At 41.2% G+C, this 22,853-nt stretch overlaps 1 protein-coding gene across 3 annotated transcripts in view; it reads right to left on the reverse strand.

Moving 5' to 3' along the window:
- The window catches only part of LOC139758989 (neuralized-like protein 2), a 54,835-nt gene that overhangs the window by 24,516 nt on the left and 7,466 nt on the right, over positions 1 to 22,853 (reverse strand). For all 3 annotated transcript variants that reach the window (XM_071680885.1, XM_071680879.1, XM_071680871.1), the window contains exons 2-4: positions 18,345 to 18,459; positions 2,701 to 2,894; positions 1,904 to 2,409 (exon numbers count right to left, since the gene is read on the reverse strand). In XM_071680885.1, coding sequence (XP_071536986.1) covers positions 1,904 to 2,409; positions 2,701 to 2,894; positions 18,345 to 18,436 — 792 coding nt within the window. In that variant the 5' untranslated portion in view covers positions 18,437 to 18,459. The remainder of the gene's footprint in view (positions 1 to 1,903; positions 2,410 to 2,700; positions 2,895 to 18,344; positions 18,460 to 22,853) is intronic.

Consider the following 22,853-nt stretch of genomic DNA (forward strand, 5'->3'; position numbering starts at 1 on the left):
AACAGCACAGTCACCCCCTTTTTTAATAAATTTCACTGCAATATCATCCAAACCTGCTGCCTTACTAGCTTTCATTTTCCACAAAGCTTTTACTACCTTTTCTCTGTTTACCAAATCATTCTCCCTAACCATCTCACTTCGCACACTACCTTGTCCAAAACCCCCTATATCTGCCACTCTATCATCTAACACATTCAACAAACCTTCAAAATACTCACTCCCTCTCCTTTTCACATCACCACTACTAGTTATCACCTCCCCATTAGCCCCCTTCACCAATAGATAGTATGTTTGAGGAAAGGAACCTGAATGTTTAGGCTGTGAGTGAAACGAAGCTCAAGGGTAAAGGGGAAGAGTGGTTTGGGAATGTTTTGGGAGTAAAGTCAGGGGTTGGTTAGAGGACAAGAGCAAAGGAAAGAGTAGCACTACTCCTGAAACAGGAGTGGTGGGAGTATGTGATAGAGTGCACGAAAGTAAACTCTTGATTGATATGGGTAAAACTGAAAGTGGTTGGAGAGAGATGGGTGATTATTGGTGCCTATGCACCTGGGCATGCAAAGAAAGATCATGAGGGCAAGTGTTTTGGGAGCCAATGAATGAGTGTGTTAGCAGTTTTGATGCACGAGACTGAGTTATAGTGATGGGTGATTTGAATGCAAAGTTGACTAATGTGGCAGTTGAGGGAATAATTGGTGTCCAAGGGGTGTTCAGTGTTGTAAATGGAAATGGTGAAGAGCTTGTAGATTTGTGTGCTGAAAGAGGACTGGTGACTGGAAATACCTGGTTTAAAAAGAGATATACATAAGTATACTTATGTAAGTAGGAGAGATGGCCAGAGAGAGTTATTGGATTACATGTTAATTGATAGGCACATGAAAGAGAGACTTTTGGATATCAATGTGCTGAGAGGTGCAACTGGAGGGACGTCTGATCATTATCTTGTGGAGGTGAAGGTGAAGATTTGTAGAGGTTTTCAGAAGAGAAGAGAGAATGTTAGAGAGAAGAGAGTGGTGAGAGTAAGTGAGCTTGGAAAGTGTACTTAACTGGATTATATATTCCGTATTCCCACCTTAAACATCCACATCACATGAAAAAATCAGCCATACCCTAACCTCTTACTAGCTTCTTATAAGAATCACAATCCAAGTCAACTATCAACTTGCATCACAAATAAAAAAGACATGGTTCATAACTACACTAAACACTAGCAAGTTTTCAAACAAATCATCACAACAAAAGTACAATTCCTCTCTCTAATCTCTTACCAATTCAGCACTCATGCACTGCCACTACTTCAATGTATACCCAGCAACCACAGCTGGTGATCATCCCTCTAACTTACCTCCCTGTAGTTCAGGATACTGTCTTTCTCTAAAGCAGTAATCAAAATCACTATTTTTAATATCCTGACAAATGGTAATACAACAGTTAGCTGATGTTATCATATGAAACAGTAAAGTAGCAGCCCAAGTGGGATACGGGCATGCTGTCTTCCCAACATGCATATCTCTGGGTTACTGAGCCTTGTTAACATCAATGCATGCTAATTATAAGTGGAAGTGACAGTCATCAATAAATGCCTCTCATTAGTAATGGAACCAGTGGTTCCTCCAAATGTGGGAGGAAAAATTATACTGCAAGGGTTGTGGGATTAGACCATAATGGAAACATGCATATGGTTTGGGAACAGTACTTTTAGGGTGAAAACTGATGCTTACAGTATTCCTTCATGCAAATCTTATTATGTCCTCTCTTTGTTATCAAATACCACAATGTACTCAATAAATTTCCTTACTCTATCCTTTTCTAGACTTAATATTTGGTTAATTCTTTTCCCTCTACAATGATCTGAATAAAATATACTATACAAAATGGGTAATGCCTTTTAAACTGTAATACTCACTCTGGGTAAAAAGATAACACCAATCCTACTACCCTCATCTGTGGGCAAAATGTTATCTCTTGTAAGAGTCATCTCCCGACCAGATGGTGTGGTGCAGACATATGGTGTAGGCTGCAAGGCTGAACGTGGCACATATCCACGAGAAGTCCGCAAGTGGTCACCAACAACAATAGAATCAAGCCCACGAGGTGCTCCACTGCTTACAGGTCCCCTCCGACTGTTGTTTCTTATCCTGAACACCCCCAAAACTTCACCATTAGCTCCAGTGCCACCACCCACTCGGGAAGTGACATTCCCATCTGAAGTTCTTCTCTCCTGTGCATTTGTGTTTTCTGTCACTGTTCTCATGACTTCCTCTGTAACCTCTGGCCTCTGCACTTCCTCTCCTGACTCTCCAACATTATCTCCTTGATTATCTGCAAAGGCTTCTTCTCCTTCAGCTTCTCCTTCCGCATCTAGTTGAATACGATTGTGACTCTTTGTGATCGCACAAATCCATGAGTTACCTGGATAAAAATGTCATTGATCAGTATTCCAAAATCACAATAACAAAAATAAATATGTGACTATGAGAAGCAATATGTAAATTGTATTCATCAACCTCATATCAATCAACCTCAGTGTCATGAGTTATCACAATTTGCCTCCAAATATTGCTATATGTCAGTGTCTAAATTATCATAATTTGCCTCCAAAAACTGCTATATGTCAGTGTCTGAGTTATCACAATTTGTGTCCAAACACTGCTATTCCACAAATGAAGTTCCTTTAAACAACAATAACAATTTGCATATTACCCATGTTTGTCATGTCAGGTAAGGAGTAAGTAGGTAACCCTGGAATTCCTGGACTGGCAGGGTTCAGCTGGGTAAGCCCTAGCCTCATATGCCCAGTCCAGCCTGGCTCTGTCTTCTCTATTTCCACTAGGAAGATTTCTTTGGGCATCAAAGGACGCTTACTGATGGTTACTGCATTTGCAAAACTTGCCTTTCTGTTTAAACAAAATATAACCTTAAAATCCACGTAAGACAGTACATTTACATAGTCTATAGAAACATTAATCAAATAACCACAAGATCCCCCTTCACAAAGAAGGGGGTCAAGTGGTGATACTCTCTCTAAGGCTCAGTCCTCTGTTCTTAATGCTACCTTGCTAACGCAGGAAATAGCAAATATGTTTGCGGCAGGAGTGCATGATGTCTCCATGGTTGTTTAATTTGTTTATGGATGGGGTTGTTAAGGAGGTGAACGCAAGAGTTTTGGAGAGAGGAGCAAGTATGCAGTCTGTTGTGGATGAGAGGGCTTGGGAAGTGAGTCAGTTGTTGTTCGCTGATGATACAGCGCTGGTGGCTGATTCGGGTGAGAAACTGCAGAAGCTGGTGACTGAGTTTGGTAAAGTGTGTGAAAGAAGAAAGCTGAGAGCAAATGTGAATAAGAGCAAGGTTATTAGGTACAGCAGGGTTGAGGGACAAGTCAATTGGGAGGTAAGTTTGAATGGAGAAAAACTGGAGGAAGTGAAGTGTTTTAGATATCTGGGAGTGGATTTGGCAGCGGATGGAACCATGGAAGCGGAAATGAATAACAGGGTGGGGGAGGGGGGAAAGTTCTGGGAGCATTGAAAAATGTGTGGAAGGCAAGAACATTATCTCTGAAAGCAAAAATGGCTATGTTTGAAGGAATAGTTGCTCCAACAATGTTATATGGTTGCGAGGCATGGGCTATAGGTAGGGTTGTGTGGAGGAGGGTGGATGTGTTGGAAATGAGATGTTTGAGGACAATATGTGGTGTGAGGTGGTTTGATCGAGTAAGTAATGACAGGGTAAGAGAGATGTGTGGAAATAAAAAGAGAGTGGTTGAGAGAGCAGAAGAGGGTGTTTTCAAATGGTTTGGTCTCATTTAGAGAATGAGTGAGGAAAGATTGACAAAGAAGATATATGTGTCAGAGGTAGAGGGAACGAGAGAAGTGGAAGACCAAATTGGAGGTGGAAGGATGGAGTGAAAAAGATTTTGAGCAATCGGGGCCTGAACATGCAGGAGGGTCAAAGGCGTGCAAAGAATAGAGTGAATTGGAACGATGTGGTATACCAGGGTTGACGTGCTGTCTATGGATTGAACCAGGGCATGTGAAGTGTCTGGGGTAAACCATGGAAAGTTTTGTGGGGCCTGGATGTGGAAAAGGAGCTGTGGTTTAGGTGCATTATACATGACAGCTAGAGACTGAGAGTGAACAAGTGTGGTCTTTCTTGTCTTTTCATAGCACTACCACCCACGCATGCGGGGGGGAGGGAGTTGTCATTTCATGTGTGGCGGGGTAGCACGGGAATGAATAGAGGCAGCAAGTATGAATTACGTATGTGTATATGCGTATATGTGTGTGCAAGTAAATATACATGTATACGTTGAAATGTATTTATTTATTTATTTACTATTTATTATATTTTGTCGCTGTCTCCTGCGTTAGCAAGGTAGCGAAAGGAAACAGATGAAAGAGTGGCCCAACCCACCCACATACACATGTATATGCATACACGTCCACACACACACACATATACATACCTATACATCTCAATGTATACATATATATATATATATATATATATATATATATATATATATATATATACTATATATATATACACACACAGACAATATACACATGTACGTAATTCATATTGTCTGCCCTTATTCATTCCCATCACCACCCCGCCAAACATGAAATAAAAACCCCTCCCCCAGCATATGCATGAGGTAGCGCTAGGAAAAGACAACAAAGGCCACATTCGTTCACACTCAGTCTCTAGCTGTCATGTATAATGCACCGAAACCACAGCTCCCTTTCCACACCCAGGCCCCACAGAAATTTCTATGGTTTACCCTAGACACTTAATATGCCCTGGTTAAATCCACTGACAGCACGTCGACCCCAGTACACCACATCGTTCCAATTCACTCTATTCCTTGCTCGCCTTTCACCCTCCTGCATGTTCAGGCCCCAATCACTCAAAATCTTTTTTACTCCATCTTTTCACCTCCAATTTGGTCTCCCACTTCTCATTCCATCCACCTCTGACACATATATCCTCTTTGTCAATCTCTCCTCACTCATTCTCTCCATGTGACCAAACCATTTCAAAACACCCTCTTCTGCTCTCTCAACCACACTCTTTTTATTACCACACATCTCTCTTACCCTTTCATTACTTACTCGATCAAACCACCTCACACCATATAATGTCCTCAAACATCTCATTTCCAGCACATCCACCCTCCTCTGCACAACTCTATCTATAGCCCACGCCTCACGACCATATATCATTGTTGGAACCATTATTCCTTCAAACATACCCATTTTTGCTTTCCAAGATAACGTTCTCGACTTCCAAACATTCTTCAACGCTCCCAGAACTTTTGCCCCCTCTCCCACCCTATGATTCACTTCTGCTTCCATGGTTCCATCCGCTGCCAAATCCACTCCCAGATATAGGTATGTATACGTATGTATATGTGCATGTGAGGACGTGTATGTATATGCATACATGTGTATGTGGGTGGGTTGGGCCATTATTTTGTCTGTTTCCTTGCGCTACCTTGCTAACATGGGAGACAGCGACAAAGTATAATAAATATAAAAAAATAAACATTCATTCATTTATATATATCTTTTCTTTCTTTTCTTTCAAACTATTCACCATTTCCCGCGTTAGCGAGGTAGCGTTAAGAACAGAGGACAGGGCCTTGGAGGGAATATCCTCACCTGGCCCCTTCTCCATTCCTTGTTTTGGAAAATTAAAAAAAACGAGAGGGGAAGATTTCCAGCCCCCCGCTCCCTCCCCTTTTAGTCGCCTTCTACGACACGCAGGGAATACGTGGGAAGTATTCTTTCTCCCCTATCGACAGGAGGTCAAGAGAAAGGTGCAAGAGGTGAAAAAAAGGGCAAATGAGAGTTGGGGTGAGAGAGTATCATTAAATTTTAGAGAGAATAAAAAGATGTTCTGGAAGGAGGTAAATAAAGTGCGTAAGACAAGGGAGCAAATGGGAACTTCAGTGAAGGGCGCAAATGGGGAGGTGATAACAAGTAGTGGTGATGTGAGAAGGAGATGGAGTGAGTATTTTGAAGGTTTGTTGAATGTGTTTGATGATAGAGTGGCAGATATAGGGTGTTTTGGTAGAGGTGGTGTGCAAAGTGAGAGGGTTAGGGAAAATTATTTGGTAAACAGAGAAGAGGTAGTGAAAGCTTTGCGGAAGATGAAAGCCGGCAAGGCAGCAGGTTTGGATGGTATTGCAGTGGAATTTATTAAAAAAGGGGATGACTGTATTGTGGACTGGTTGGTAAGGTTATTTAATGTATGTATGACTCATGGTGAGGTGCCTGAGGATTGGCGGAATGCGTGCATAGTGCCATTGTACAAAGGCAAAGGGGATAAGAGTGAGTGCTCAAATTACAGAGGTATAAGTTTGTTGAGTATTCCTGGTAAATTATATGGGAGGGTATTGATTGAGAGGGTGAAGGCATGTACAGAGCATCAGATCGGGGAAGAGCAGTGTGGTTTCAGAAGTGGTAGAGGATGTGTGGATCAGGTGTTTGCTTTGAAGAATGTATGTGAGAAATACTTAGAAAAGCAAATGGATTTGTATGTAGCATTTATGGATCTGGAGAAGGCATATGATAGAGTTGATAGAGATGCTCTGTGGAAGGTATTAAGAATATATGGTGTGGGAGGAAAGTTGTTAGAAGCAGTGAAAAGTTTTTATCGAGGATGTAAGGCATGTGTACGTGTAGGAAAAGAGGAGAGTGATTGGTTCTCAGTGAATGTAGGTTTGTGGCAGGGGTGTGTGATGTCTCCATGGTTGTTTAATTTGTTTATGGATGGGGTTGTTAGGGAGGTAAATGCAAGAGTTTTGGAAAGAGGGGCAAGTATGAAGTCTGTTGGGGATGAGAGAGCTTGGGAAGTGAGTCAGTTGTTGTTTGCTGATGATACAGCGCTGGTGGCTGATTCATGTGAGAAACTGCAGAAGCTGGTGACTGAGTTTGGTAAAGTGTGTGGAAGAAGAAAGTTAAGAGTAAATGTGAATAAGAGCAAGGTTATTAGGTACAGTAGGGGTGAGGGTCAAGTCAATTGGGAGGTGAGTTTGAATGGAGAAAAACTGGAGGAAGTGAAGTGTTTTAGATATCTGGGAGTGGATCTGTCAGCGGATGGAACCATGGAAGCGGAAGTGGATCATAGGGTGGGGGAGGGGGCGAAAATTTTGGGAGCCTTGAAAAATGTGTGGAAGTCGAGAACATTATCTCGGAAAGCAAAAATGGGTATGTTTGAGGGAATAGTGGTTCCAACAATGTTGTATGGTTGCGAGGCGTGGGCTATGGATAGAGATGTGCGCAGGAGGATGGATGTGCTGGAAATGAGATGTTTGAGGACAATGTGTGGTGTGAGGTGGTTTGATCGAGTAAGTAACGTAAGGGTAAGAGAGATGTGTGGAAATAAAAAGAGCGTGGTTGAGAGAGCAGAAGAGGGTGTTTTGAAATGGTTTGGGCACATGGAGAGAATGAGTGAGGAGAGATTGACCAACAGGATATATGTGTCGGAGGTGGAGGGAACGAGGAGAAGAGGGAGACCAAATTGGAGGTGGAAAGATGGAGTGAAAAAGATTTTGTGTGATCGGGGCCTGAACATGCAGGAGGGTGAAAGGAGGGCAAGGAATAGAGTGAACTGGAGTCATGTGGTATACAGGGGTTGACGTGCTGTCAGTGGATTGAATCAAGGCATGTGAAGCGTCTGGGGTAAACCATGGAAAGCTGTGTAGGTATGTATATTTGCGTGTGTGGACGTGTGTATGTACATGTGTATGGGGGGGGTTGGGCCATTTCTTTCGTCTGTTTCCTTGCGCTACCTCGCAAACGCGGGAGACAGCGACAAAGTATAAAAAAAAAAAAAAAAAAAAAAAAAATATCTTTCTTTTCTTTCATACTATTCGCCATTTCCCGCATTAGCGAGGTAGCGTTAAGAACAGAGGACTGGGCCTTTGAGGGAATATCCTCACCTGGCCCCCCTTCTCTGTTCCTTCTTTCGGAAAATTGAAAAAAAAACAAGAGGGGAGGATTTCCAGCCACCCGCTCCTATATATATATATATATAGATATTTTATTTATCCCTGGGGATAGGGGAGAAAGAATACTTCCCACATATTCCCTGCGTGTCGTAGAAGGCGACTAAAAGGGGAGGGAGCGGGGGGCTGGAAATCCTCCCCTCTCGTTTTTTTTTTAATTTTCCAAAAGAAGGAACAGAGAATTGGGCCAGGTGGGTATTCCCTCAAGGCCCAGTCCTCTGTTCTTAACGCTACCTCGCTAATGCGGGAAATGGCGAATAGTTTGAAAGAAAGAAAAAGAAATTTTATTATTCATTATACCTTGTCGCTGTCTCCCGTGCTAGCTAGGCAGCCCAAGGAAACAGACAAAAGAATGGTCCAACCCACCCACATACACATGCACACACACACACGTCCACACACGCACATATACACACCTATACATCCCAACGTATACACACATATATGCACACAGACATATACATATATACACATGTACATAATTCACACTGTCTGCCCTTATTCATTATATATATATATATATATATTATATATATATATATATATATATATAGGGGAGAAAGAATACTTCCCACGTATTCCCTGCGTGTCGTAGAAGGCGACTAAAAGGGGAGGGAGCGGGGGGGCTGGAAATCTTCCCCTCTCGTTTCTTTTTTTAATTTTCCAAAACAAGGAACAGAGAAAGGGGGCCAGGTGAGGATATTCCCTCCAAGGCCCAGTCCTCTGTTCTTAACGCTACCTCGCTAACGCGGGAAATGGCGAATAGTTTGAAAGAAAGAAAGATATATATATATTATTTTTTTTTTTTTATTATACTTTGTCGCTGTCTCCCGCATTTGCGAGGTAGCGCAAGGAAACAGACGAAAGAAATGGCCCAACCCCCCCCATACACATGTATATACATACGTCCACACACGCAAAATATACATACCTACACAGCTTTCCATGGTTTACCCCAGACGCTTCACATGCCCTGCTTCAATCCACTGACAGCACGTCAACCCCGGTATACCACATCGCTCCAATTCACTCTATTCCTTGCCCTCCTTTCACCCTCCTGCATGTTCAGGCCCCAATCACACAAAATCTTTTTCACTCCATCTTTCCACCTCCAATTTGGTCTCCCTCTTCTCCTTGTTCCCTCCACCTCCGACACATATATCCTCTTGGTCAATCTTTCCTCACTCGTCCTCTCCATGTGCCCAAACCACTTCAAAACACCCTCTTCTGCTCTCTCAACCACGCTCTTTTTATTTCCACACATCTCTCTTACCCTTACGTTACTTACTCGATCAAACCACCTCACACCACACATTGTCCTCAAACATCTCATTTCCAGCACATCCATCCTCCTGCACACAACTCTATCCATAGCCCACGCCTCGCAACCATACAACATTGTTGGAACCACTATTCCTTCAAACATACCCATTTTTGCTTTCCGAGATAATGTTCTCGACTTCCACACATTCTTCAAGGCCCCCAGGATTTTCGCCCCCTCCCCCACCCTATGATCCACTTCCGCTTCCATGGTTCCATCCGCTGCCAGATCCACTCCCAGATATCTAAAACACTTCACTTCCTCCAGTTTTTCTTCATTCAAACTCACCTCCCAATTGACTTGACCCTCAACCCTACTGTACCTAATAACCTTGCTCTTATTCACATTTACTCTTAACTTTCTTCTTCCACACACTTTTCCAAACTCAGTCACCAGCTTCTGCAGTTTCTCACATGAATCAGCCACCAGCGCTGTATCATCAGCGAACAACAACTGACTCACTTCCCAAGCTCTCTCATCCCCAACAGACTTCATACTTGCCCCTCTTTCCAAAACTCTTGCATTTACCTCCCTAACAACCCCATCCATAAACAAATTAAACAACCATGGAGACATCACACACCCCTGCCGCAAACCTACATTCACTGAGAACCAATCACTTTCCTCTCTTCCTACACGTACACATGCCTTACATCCTCGATAAAAACTTTTCACTGCTTCTAACAACTTTCCTCCCACACCATATATTCTTAATACCTTCCACAGAGCATCTCTATCAACTCTATCATATATATATATATATATATACATACAGGAGGGTGAAAGGATGGCAAGGAATAGAGTGAATTGGAGCGATGTGGTATACCGGGGTTGACATGCTGTCAGTGGATTGAAGCAGGGCATGTGGAGCGTCTGGGGTAAACCATGGAAAGCTGTGTAGGTATGTATGTTTGCGTGTGTGGACGTATGTATGTGCATGTGTATGGGGGGGGGGTTGGGCCATTTCTTTCGTCTGTTTCCTTGCGCTACCTCGCAAACGCGGGAGACAGTGACAAAGTATAATAAAAATATAAAAATATATATATATATATATATATATATATATTTTTTTTTTTTTTTTTTTATACTTTGTCGCTGTCTCCCGCGTCTGCGAGGTAGCGCAAGGAAACAGACGAAAGAAATGGCCCAACCCCCCCCCCCATACACATGTACATACACATGTCCACACACGTGTATACATACCTACACAGCTTTCCATGGTCCACCCCAGACGCCTCACATGCCTTGATTCACTCCACTGACAGCACGTCAACCCCTGTATACCACATCGCTCCAATTCACTCTATTCCTTGCCCTCCTTACACCCTCCTGCATGTTCAGGCCCCGATCACACAAAATCTATTTCACTCCATCTTTCCACCTCCAATTTGGTCTCCCTCTTCTCCTCGTTCCCTCCACCTCCGACACATATATCCTCTTGGTCAATCTTTCCTCACTCATTCTCTCCATGTGCCCAAACCATTTCAAAACACCCTCTTCTGCTCTCTCAACCACGCTCTTTTTATTTCCACACATCTCTCTTACCCTTACGTTACTTACTCGATCAAACCACCTCACACCACACATTGTCCTCAAACATCTCATTTCCAGCACATCCATCCTCCTGCGCACAACTCTATCCATAGCCCACGCCTCGCAACCATACAACATTGTTGGAACCACTATTCCTTCAAACATACCCATTTTTGCTTTCCGAGATAATGTTCTCGACTTCCACACATTTTTCAAGGCTCCCAAAATTTTCGCCCCCTCCCCCACCCTATGATCCACTTCCACTTCCACTTCCACTACATATATATATATATATGTAGGTTTGCGGCAGGGGTGTGTGATGTCTCCATGGTTGTTTAATTTGTTTATGGATGGGGTTGTTAGGGAGGTGAATGCAAGAGTTTTGGAAAGAGGGGCAAGTATGAAGTCTGTTGGGGATGAGAGAGCTTGGGAAGTGAGTCAGTTGTTGTTCGCTGATGATACAGCGCTGGTGGCTGATTCATGTGAGAAACTGCAGAAGCTGGTGACTGAGTTTGGTAAAGTGTGTGAAAGAAGAAAGTTAAGAGTAAATGTGAATAAGAGCAAGGTTATTAGGTACAGTAGGGTTGAGGGTCAATTCAATTGGGAGGTGAGTTTGAATGGAGAAAAACTGGAGGAAGTGAAGTGTTTTAGATATCTGGGAGTGGATCTGGCAGAGGATGGAACCATGGAAGCGGAAGTGGATCATAGGGTGGGGGAAGGGGCGAAAATTCTGGGGGCCTTGAAGAATGTGTGGAAGTCGAGAACATTATCTCGGAAAGCAAAAATGGGTATGTTTGAAGGAATAGTGGTTCCAACAATGTTGTATGGTTGCGAGGCGTGGACTATGGATAGAGTTGTGCGCAGGAGGATGGATGTGCTGGAAATGAGATGTTTGAGGACAATATGTGGTGTGAGGTGGTTTGATCGAGTAAGTAACGTAAGGGTAAGAGAGATGAGTGGAAATAAAAAGAGCGTGGTTGAGAGAGCAGAAGAGGGTGTTTTGAAATGGTTTGGTCACATGGAGAGAATGAGTGAGGAAAGATTGACCAAGAGGATATATGTGTCGGAGGTGGAGGGAACGAGGAGAAGAGGGAGACCAAATTGGAGGTGGAAAGATGGAGTGAAAAAGATTTTGTGTGATCGGGGCCTGAACATGCAGGAGGGTGAAAGGAGGGCAAAGAATAGAGTGAATTGGAGCGATGTGGTATACCGGGGTTGACGTGCTGTCAGTGGATTGAATCAAGGCATGTGTATGGGGGTGGGTTGGGCCATTTCTTTCGTCTGTTTCCTTGCGCTACCTCGCAAACGCGGGAGACAGCGACAAAGCAAAAAAAAAAAAATATATATATATATATTTTCTTTCTTTCAAACTATTCGCCATTTCCCGCATTAGCGAGGTAGCGTTAAGAACAGAGGAGTGGGCCTTTGAGGGAATACCCTCACCTGGCCCAATTCTCTGTTCCTTCTTTTGGAAAATTAAAAAAAAACGAGAGGGGAGGATTTCCAGCCCCCCGCTCCCTATATATATATATATATATATATATATATATATATCTTCCACAAAGCTTTTACTACCTCTTCTCTGTTTACCAAATCATTTTCCCTAACACTCTCACTTTGCACACCACCTCGACCAAAACACCCTATCATCAAACACATTCAACAAACCTTCAAAATACTCACTCCATCTCCTTCTCACATCACCACTACTTGTTATCACCTCCCCATTAGCCCCTTCACTGAAGTTCCCATGTCTCCCTTGTCTTATGCACTTTATTTACCTCCTTCCAGAACATCTTTTTATTCTCCCTAAAATTTAATGATACTCTCTCACCCCAACTCTCATTTGCCCTCTTTTTCACCTCTAGCTCCTTTCTCTTGACCTCCTGCCTCTTTCTTTTATACATCTCCCACTCATTTGCATTTTTTCCCTGCAAAAATCGTCCAAATGCCTCTCTCTTCTCTTTCACTAATAATCTTACTTTTTCATCCCACCACTCACTACCCTTTCTAATCAACCCACCTCCCACGCTTCTCATGCCCAACCCACCTAAATACACATGTATATACATAAACACCCACACATGCACATATACATACCTATACATTTCAATGTATACATACACAGACATATACATATATATACATGTACATATTCATACTTGCTGCCTTTATCCATTCCCATCACCACCCTGTCACACATGAAAAACAGCACCTCCCTCCCCTAGTACCAAGAACAGATGAACGTTGGATCATTTACATGCATCCCTTCTCATCCAGACCTCAAGGCTCCTCCTTGTAGTGATCAGACATTCCACCAGCTCATTTATATCCAAGAGTCTCCTTAACACTAGTATATAACCTACAATTCCTGTTGAGCCCCAGCCTCACTCAGCCATGTATAAAGTACTTTATATACATCTCAAGTATTCTATATTCTGGCTTTTTTCAGCAAATAGCATGTCGAACTGATTGTTTCATTGACAGTGGATATCCCTTGTCTCCCAATTTATATATATATGTTATGGAAATGAGATGTTTGAGGACAATGTGTGGTGTGAGGTGGTTTGATCGAGTAAGTAACGTAAGGGTAAGAGAGATGTGTGGAAATAAAGAGAGCGTGGTTGAGAGAGCAGAAGAGGGTGTTTTGAAATGGTTTGGGCACATGGAGAGAATGAGTGAGGAAAGATTGACCAAGAGGATATATGTGTCGGAGGTGGAGGGAACAAGGAGAGGTGGGAGACCAAATTGGAGGTGGAAAGATGGAGTGAAAAAGATTTTGTGTGATCGAGGCCTGAACATGCAGGAGGGTGAAAGGAGGGCAAGGAATAGAGTGAATTGGATCGATATGGTATACCGGGTTGACGTGCTGTCAGTGGATTGAATCAGGGCATGTGAAGCGTCTGGGGTAAACTATGGAAAGCTGTATAGGTATGTATATTTGCGTGTGTGGACGTATGTATATACATGTGTATGGGGGTGGGTTGGGCCATTTCTTTCGTCTGTTTCCTTGCGCTACCTCGCAAACGCGGGAGACAGCGAGAAAGCAAAAATAAAAAAATTAAAAATTTTTTTTATACATAATCGGTTTCCCACATCAGCGAGGTAGCGCCAGGAAACATACGAAGAGTGACCCATCCACTCACATACACATATATATACTTAAAATAAAAATAAAATGTGACAGCACACCTCAGGTGTTTGTCTAAACTTAAAAGTATTCCCCAAATGTAGTTGGGCAATGCCTCCACCTTTCATTCCAACCCTAAGGGGTGTAAAAACGAGAAGGTTAGGTGAGACTTGGATACTTTAATAAAACTAAAGTACCCCCTCAAGGTACAGAAAAGTAATAACTTTTCCCATTTTTAAGCTTCTTTTACTTTTCACAGAAGCAGCACCTCCTACCTCACTGGTTACAGTACTGCCACTCACAGGAAAATCTAGTTACTTAGAATGAGCTGCATGAGTTAAGTGTTATCAGGTGTTATGTATGACAAGGAGGAATAGTTTGTTCATGGACAGAATGCAAGTAGTCTGTGTGTGGGATAGGCATAAGGAAAAGACAGCTACCTAAGTTAGAGGAGTGCAACCTGCCAACCACTGAAGTGCTGGCTCACTATGCAGCTGTCACTAATCCTCCTGATACCCATGTGGGTAGTACAGGTAATATACCTCCTAGGTCACTGGCTACTTAACTTTTAACTACTGTAAAGGAATAAAGGAACAATAATAGCTTTCACCCAATCCTTAAGCACAACCGTCTATTTCCATGCTAAATTACATATCAAATGCTTCCACTCTATCACACTTTCCCCTACATACTTCAGCATTTCAATCATAATCCCATCTTCTCCTAGTGCCATTCTTTCAACCTCATTATTGCCCTTTTTACCTTCCTTCTTGCTAAAGACCCATGCACTTGTATCCTATTCCTTCCATCATCCATACCCATGCATGTAACAATTGCTACCTCAGCTTCTCCCACATTCATCAGTTCTTCAAAATACTCTTTCCATCTTCCTTTCACTTCCTTCTTTTGATTCAGGAACTCCCCCTCCTTACTTCTCACACTAACATTTCCACTCTTACATCCACCTCTTTCCTCTTAAACTTTCTTCCAGTACAATTTCTTATTTTCCCTGAACTTTTCACTCAACTTTCTTACAAAATCTTGATCTACTCTTCCTTTGCTTTCCTCTATCAGCTTCCTACCATTCTGTTTACACATCTTACATTCTTCCCTCCAACTTTGCCAAACCTCTAATATTACATTCCTTTCAAACACTCTACCATATGCCTTTCTCTTCTCTTCCACATCATTTTTAATCTCAACTGTCCACCATGCATTTCTCCTTCTAATTCTTATACCTCTTGACCTTGGAGCCAACTAGTAATTTTATAACCTTTAACAGTTCTTCTCTAAACATTTTGAACACCTCATTCACATATAATTGCATCCCTACATTAACTGCACTTCCATTAGGCTTTCGATCACTCTCCTTTCATATCTCCCTTGCTTTTGTTCTGATTCTGATTCTCGCTTACCTACACTTTTACCTCTCCATTCTTTCTTACACCATATCTCCACGATCTATCCCTTAAAAGAACTGCAAAATGGTCAATCTCCAAAGAATCTCAACTCTAGCATCCAGCAAAGCCTTTCTCAACCTTTCATCCACTGCCACATAGTCATTCAAGCCTTTGTGTTCTTTTCTTCCACCATTTCTCATCTACACATATCTAAGGACCATCTTATGCTGAAAAAAAAAGTTTTTCAAGGAAACCTCAGCAAAGACATCCACAAGATAACTTCCATTTTCATTCAATACAGGCACTCCCAATTTACCAACCATCTCCTCACATACTAAGCAAGGAAAGGAAAATGTGAGGAAAAATAATTAATCCTAAAAAGGAAATAATAGACTCTTTAAAAGAGGACTGAAGAGAAATTAAGAAATATACAGGAGTAAATAACTCCTAAAAGTATTACTCTCACATCATATAGAAAGCATTTTCTCTAAAAAGTAAAAAATGATAACAGCAAACAACTAGATACATTAATAAAGGGTCCCATCAATGAGAACCTGTACTAAAGACTCCTCAGGTGTTTGTATATCTGACTTTTAAAGGTGGATAGGTTAAGTGAAGAGGAAATGTCAAAAGAAAGGGAGTAACTCCACAGCTTTTCCACCTAGAAAGAGAAAGCAGAGGCTTCTGCAGTTAGGACAAACATAGAATGCTAAAGGGAAAATGACTGAAATAATACCTATGGGAGAAAGAAAGCAGCACTATCACAGTGGACAGAAAGGAATGGCTAATGAGAGGTGAGAGCACCCGTTTATAAAGGTGGAAGGCCTCATTACCACTCTATTTAAAAGAGAGGTGGAAAAAGAGCCACACAAGATATCTGAGCAGTGCTCCATGCTGTGGTGAATGAAATCCCTGTAGATATGGAAAAGCTGCTTGGAAGAAAACTAGTTGCAGCAACTATAGAACATTCCCAGCCTTTGGGAGAGCAATTTTACCATGTTCATTGTGCAGGGTTTCCAAAGCAGAGTAGTAAATAAAGTTATGCCCAATTTGATTATGTTATCGCAGTTTTGAAATTTTACTGCTAGAAACAAGCGAGATCTGGAAAGAGATAAAGTATACGTAGAAATTGCACATTCTGCACTAATAAACTTAACCAGGTTACTCTGTCCCTTATTCTCTGATTTCTGCAGAGTCTTTTATAAATATTTACATCTGATATACGCTATACTTTAGATTATGGATTGACTGACTACTTTAATTATCTGCTACATCAACAACTACAGTCATCAGCAGCTCCAAACTATGGGAAAAATTTTGCAGATTGTGCACAATGTAACATTATCTTCATGGCTTGCTACAATGTTTATGCAGCTCCGACCAAGGCAAAGCAAATATCTTGCTCTTGTAATATGCAAGGTCAGTGCAGAGAACTCTCCAAAAAGGACTGCAATTCATTACTGAATGTGTGTGTGACAAATGGCAGGTGTGTGTGTGTGTGTGTGTGTGTGTGTGTGTGTGTTTACCTTGTGTGTTATGGGGAAAGAATTTTACACTCATGTTGCTGTCTTAACCTTGTATATATGTACCATGTTTTACTCCTATAAATATGTATGCTCACACACACACACATTTTAGTCTATGAAAGAACCCCTTGTATTGTCCAACTCTATGGGAGGATGAACAGTTGCGTGAACTGTGGACAAGCTGCTGCTACCAGGATCCAGACCTATGCAGGTTTGATCCCATATGGCCCATTCATGCATACCATAGAAGTGTGTGTGTGTATGTTCTAGCCTTGATTTGTACCAATGAAACCATGTGCAACATAAATTTTCAACATTCTGTTTTTGTGCAAGTCTCAGTGAACTAAATACAAATGCAATTTAAGGTCTCTATCTTTCCAGATTTTACAAGGACACAAACAAAAACAAAAAATAAATCTTGAAACTAAACACACCAGAATTTTCAGGAGGAAAGTTCTTCTGTCACATTTGTCACAAAATTATCCTAATACTTTAAAAAGACAAAATAGATCCCACTCAGTAACATAAAGGATCCTATTCTATATATTCTTGATAGAAAGGCATTTATTTACTGGTGCACATGGTGGTAATCAAAATCAACAAGCCAGATATGTAAGATAGTTAATGGGTTACCTTCATGACACACCTACTAAACCAAAAGTTGCTTGTGATTCACAGTTAGTGGGTTAACTTCACAACATACCTGTTAACCCAAAAGTTGTTTATAATTCACAGTTAGTTGGTTACCTTCAAAACACATCTGTTAAGCAAAAAGTTGTTTGTAATTCTCAGTTAGTGGGTTACCTTCACGACACACTAACCTAAAAGGCACTTGTAATTCACAATTAGTAGGTTACTTTCATGACACACGTTTACCCAAAACCTTTTTTGTAATTCACGGTTAGTGAGTTACCTTCAAGATACACCTGTTAACCAAAATGTTGTCTGTAATTCACAGTTAGTGGGTTACCTTCACAACACACTTGTTAACCCAAAAGATGTTTGTAATTCACAGTTACTTTCATGACACACCTGTTGACCAAAATGTTGTTTGTAACTCTTAGTTAGTGGTTTACCCTCATGACATGCCTGCTAACTTAAAAGCTGTTTGTAATTCACAGTTAATGGGGCTACCTTCATGACACACCTGTTAACCCAAAAGCTGTTTGTAATTCACAGTTGGTGGGCTACCTTCATGACAAACCTGTTAACCTAAAAGCCATTTGCAATTTACAGTTAGTGAGTTACCTTCATGACACAACTGTTAACCCAAAAGTTGTTCATAATTCATTAGAGTAACATCTAACCTAAACTGGTGCCACAAGAGCCTCAGATATCCAAACTCTAAGGCAGGAGTGAACATGCACACTCATAAGAAAAGGGTACTGTGCACAGCAACCAAAACCATGAAATTTCCAGAAAATACCTGTATGCGACAGTGTTGTTGTCATACAAGACAACATTCACCCCATGGTTGGGGTGGAATTGTGTTAATTCCTGAATACTTTCAGCCATCATTGCAGTTGCTGTCACAAGGCCATCTGCAGAGAGATGATAATAAAAATCATGAAAATATCAAAATATAAAGGACATAGACTATATCAATTATACAAACAATTAGCTGTAAAACAAATTGGTATGTATCCCAGTCTAAAAATTCTGCCATGACAGGTTCCTGAGCAGCAAATCTTCAATGGAAAATTTAAGCACCCATATTGAGTAAAGTCAGGAGCATATTGTCACTTCATAACAATCCAAGAACAAGTGCACAGCAATGGAAGTTAAGAACTCAGTTATGTGTTAGTAAGGCTACATGGTATATTAACTAATGTATTGCTGTAACTATTCATTAATTACTGTTCAACCAAGTTAATACATATAAACCATACCATTTACTCTGGAAGTTAAGAACTCAGTTATGTGTTAGTAAGGCTACATGGTATATTAACTAATGTATTGCTGTAACTATTCATTAATTACTGTTCAACCAAGTTAATACATATAAACCATACCATTTACTCTGTAAACATCTAGCATATCTGCCACCCTGGCTACCTAAATGTACCTCACCCACATGCTTATCCAAAGTGTGGAAATATCCAGTTCATCCTAACCTTAGGCTCATGTTTGATTAGTTAACTAGTCACTATCATTGCCTCTGAGTTCTGTTATATCTGTAACATTGCAACTACGTATTTGCAGCTGAATGATGCCTGAATTCAATAAACTGATATTTATCTACATTCATTTAAGCTGCCTGCAAGCTTCCACTTGTCAAATTTCTGAAGAAAAAACAAGCAAAACATACCCAAGGCACAAACTTTGTCTGTGAGCAATTACCTATCTGGAACTCTCCCTAAAACATATGTATACAGGGACCTCCTGATTTATGTGATAGTTACATTCTTGAAAATGGATGCATAAATAAAAAAAAATACATATAACTAATTATTTGCTTTTCTAAGTATTTCTCGCATACATTCTTCAAAGCAAACACCTGATCCACACATCCTCTACCACTTCTGAAACCGCACTGCTCTTCCCCAATCTGATGCTCTGTACATGCCTTCACCCTCTCAATCAATACCCTCCCATATAATTTACCAGGAATACTCAACAAACTTATACCTCTGTAATTTGAGCACTCACTCTTATCCCCTTTGCCTTTGTACAATGGCACTATGCACACATTCCGCCAATCCTCAGGCACCTCACCATGAGTCATACATACATTAAATAACCTTACCAACCAGTCAACAATACAGTCACCCCCTTTTTTAATAAATTCCACTGCAATACCATCCAAACCTGCTGCCTTGCCGGCTTTCATCTTCCGCAAAGCTTTTACTACCTCTTCTCTGTTTACCAAATCATTTTCCCTAACCCTCTCACTTTGCACACCACCTCGACCAAAACACCCTATATCTGCCACTCTGTCTTCAGACACATTCAACAAACCTTCAAAATACTCATTCCATCTCCTTCTCACATCACCGCTACTTGTTATCACCTCCCCATTTACGCCCTTCACTGAAGCAAATGGATTTGTATGTAGCATTTATGGATCTGGAGAAGGCATATGATAGAGTTGATAGAGATGCTCTGTGGAAGGTATTAAGAATATATGGTGTGGGAGGCAAGTTGTTAGAAGCAGTGAAAAGTTTTTATCGAGGATGTAAGGCATGTGTACGTGTAGGAAGAGAGGAAAGTGATTGGTTCTCAGTGAATGTAGGTTTGCGGCAGGGGTGTGTGATGTCTCCATGGTTGTTTAATTTGTTTATGGATGGGGTTGTTAGGGAGGTAAATGCAAGAGTCCTGGAAAGAGGGGCAAGTATGAAGTCTGTTGGGGATGAGAGAGCTTGGGAAGTGAGTCAGTTGTTGTTCGCTGATGATACAGCGCTGGTGGCTGATTCATGTGAGAAACTGCAGAAGCTGGTGACTGAGTTTGGTAAAGTGTGTGGAAGAAGAAAGTTAAGAGTAAATGTGAATAAGAGCAAGGTTATTAGGTACAGTAGGGGTGAGGGTCAAGTCAATTGGGAGGTGAGTTTGAATGGAGAAAAACTGGAGGAAGTGAAGTGTTTTAGATATCTGTGAGTGGATCTGTCAGCGGATGGAACCATGGAAGTGGAAGTGGATCATAGGGTGGGGGAGGGGGCGAAAATTTTGGGAGCCTTGAAAAATGTGTGGAAGTCGAGAACATTAGCTCGGAAAGCAAAAATGGGTATGTTTGAAGGAATAGTGGTTCCAACAATGTTGTATGGTTGCGAGGCGTGGGCTATGGATAGAGATGTGCGCAGGAGGATGGATGTGCTGGAAATGAGATGTTTGAGGAAAATGTGTGGTGTGAGGTGGTTTGATCGAGTAAGTAACGTAAGGGTAAGAGAGATGTGTGGAAATAAAAAGAGCGTGGTTGAGAGAGCAGAAGAGGGTGTTTTGAAATGGTTTGGGCACATGGAGAGAATGAGTGAGGAGAGATTGACCAACAGGATATATGTGTCGGAGGTGGAGGGAACGAGGAGAAGAGGGAGACCAAATTGGAGGTGGAAAGATGGAGTGAAAAAGATTTTGTGTGATCGGGGCCTGAACATGCAGGAGGGTGAAAGGAGGGCAAGGAATAGAGTGAATTGGAGCGATGTGGTATACAGGGGTTGACGTGCTGTCAGTGGATTGAATCAAGGCATGTGAAGCGTCTGGGGTAAACCATGGAAAGCTGTGTAGGTATGTATATTTGCGTGTGTGGACGTGTGTATGTACATGTGTATGGGGGGGGGGTTGGGCCATTTCTTTCGTCTGTTTCCTTGCGCTACCTCGCAAACGCGGGAGACAGCGACAAAGTATAAAAAAAAAAAAAAAAAAAAATCTAATTATGTAACTAAAGGAGATTGGGGAGTTTTGTTACTGATGAAGACAGCACTGAATATTATAACATTGCAAAACTATACTACACACACACACTTGGATAAATATATTACAATAATACATATACAGTACAATGAATTTCATTAACAAAAACTGAAAATAATAAACTGAATGTTGGTGCAGTCTTCTCTTCATAGACAATGTATGATCTCCAAGGTATTCTCTTCCAAAATGACCATCTTGTCCACATAAATCTGCTTAGGAGAATAACTGTCTTCCTCGATAAAGACCTTCAGGGTTCTAGGAGAATCTTTTGGCTCCATTATCAGTCATCGTGATGTTGCAGTAACTGTAGCCTTACCCAAAATTCAAGAACCAACCAAGATTTTCTTGAAATGTCTTTGCTGTTCCTTCTTCTGCTGCCAAGTCATCATATATACACTGTGCCTTTGCTTGCATCACAACCATGCAGAGAGAAACATTTCAATGAATTTAAACATTTTCATGAATTTGGTGTTCAATCCAAGAGCTCAAAAGTCATTCCACTCTCTCCATAACAGAACATCAGGAAAATGAGGTCTTAGATGCAATGATTTATGTGCCACTCTTGGCACTCTCCTGTTATCTTCTCTGCACTATCAAGAACAGTCCATAAAGCAGATTCAAGCAGTACAAAAGGCATGCTTAATAGCAATTCATTCATTTCTCTCATAACATTTGAGCACATCCATATGAACCTCCAAGGCCTTATGCTTCTTAGCACCACTAGCACCAGAACTTAACAGACACTTTGGTGGCATCATGCAAAGGTTAAAACACATGCAACATACAGTATACTATAGCACAACATACCTACAGACTGTATCTATGCCAAGCATATACATGCTTCTTGCATGGTGCTAGCAACACCACAACCCATGCTGCCAGACTGATGATGATAGCATTATTCCAAACTTGAGCCGGTGTTAATAAAAAAAAGTGCAAAATGACTTGGCACATTCTTCTAAAAATACATAAATATAATATGCATAAATCAAGATGTGCCTTTACAGTAATACAACAATCGGCTGTTGGTAAATCTGAATCACTTTAAGAGCTCACCCATGAGCTGAATTAGGTTTTATAAGAAACAGAGTGAATCAACTTTAAACACAACACTCTAATAAAAAGTGCTGCCATGATACAGTATTTGGCTGCAAACTAAGAGACTACACTGACCTGAGAACTACAAGAGGTATGGGATACAGCTCTAGTTTATCAATCACTACTTTGTCATCTTTCATGAACTGCTCAACCATGATTACTGCATATTTTGGCAAGGTCAATGAAATCTGTATTAAAAGATTACTCCATTCTTAGCTCTGAAATCCCCCACTTTGGCTACAAATTTTTCATATCTGCCAATATCCAACATCACTCATTTACGCTAGATTCGTTAAATTAGTTTAGGTCAGGCTGCACTTAGGGTTGCAGGCCCAGATATTTTGCAACTCTCCAACGACGACCTACAAAAAAATACATATAGCAGGGAATGAAATCATGTCATTACCACAAACATGACACCATCTGTATGTAC

This window comes from Panulirus ornatus, chromosome 2 (genome assembly GCF_036320965.1).
Source record: "Panulirus ornatus isolate Po-2019 chromosome 2, ASM3632096v1, whole genome shotgun sequence".
NCBI lineage: Eukaryota > Metazoa > Arthropoda > Malacostraca > Decapoda > Palinuridae > Panulirus > Panulirus ornatus.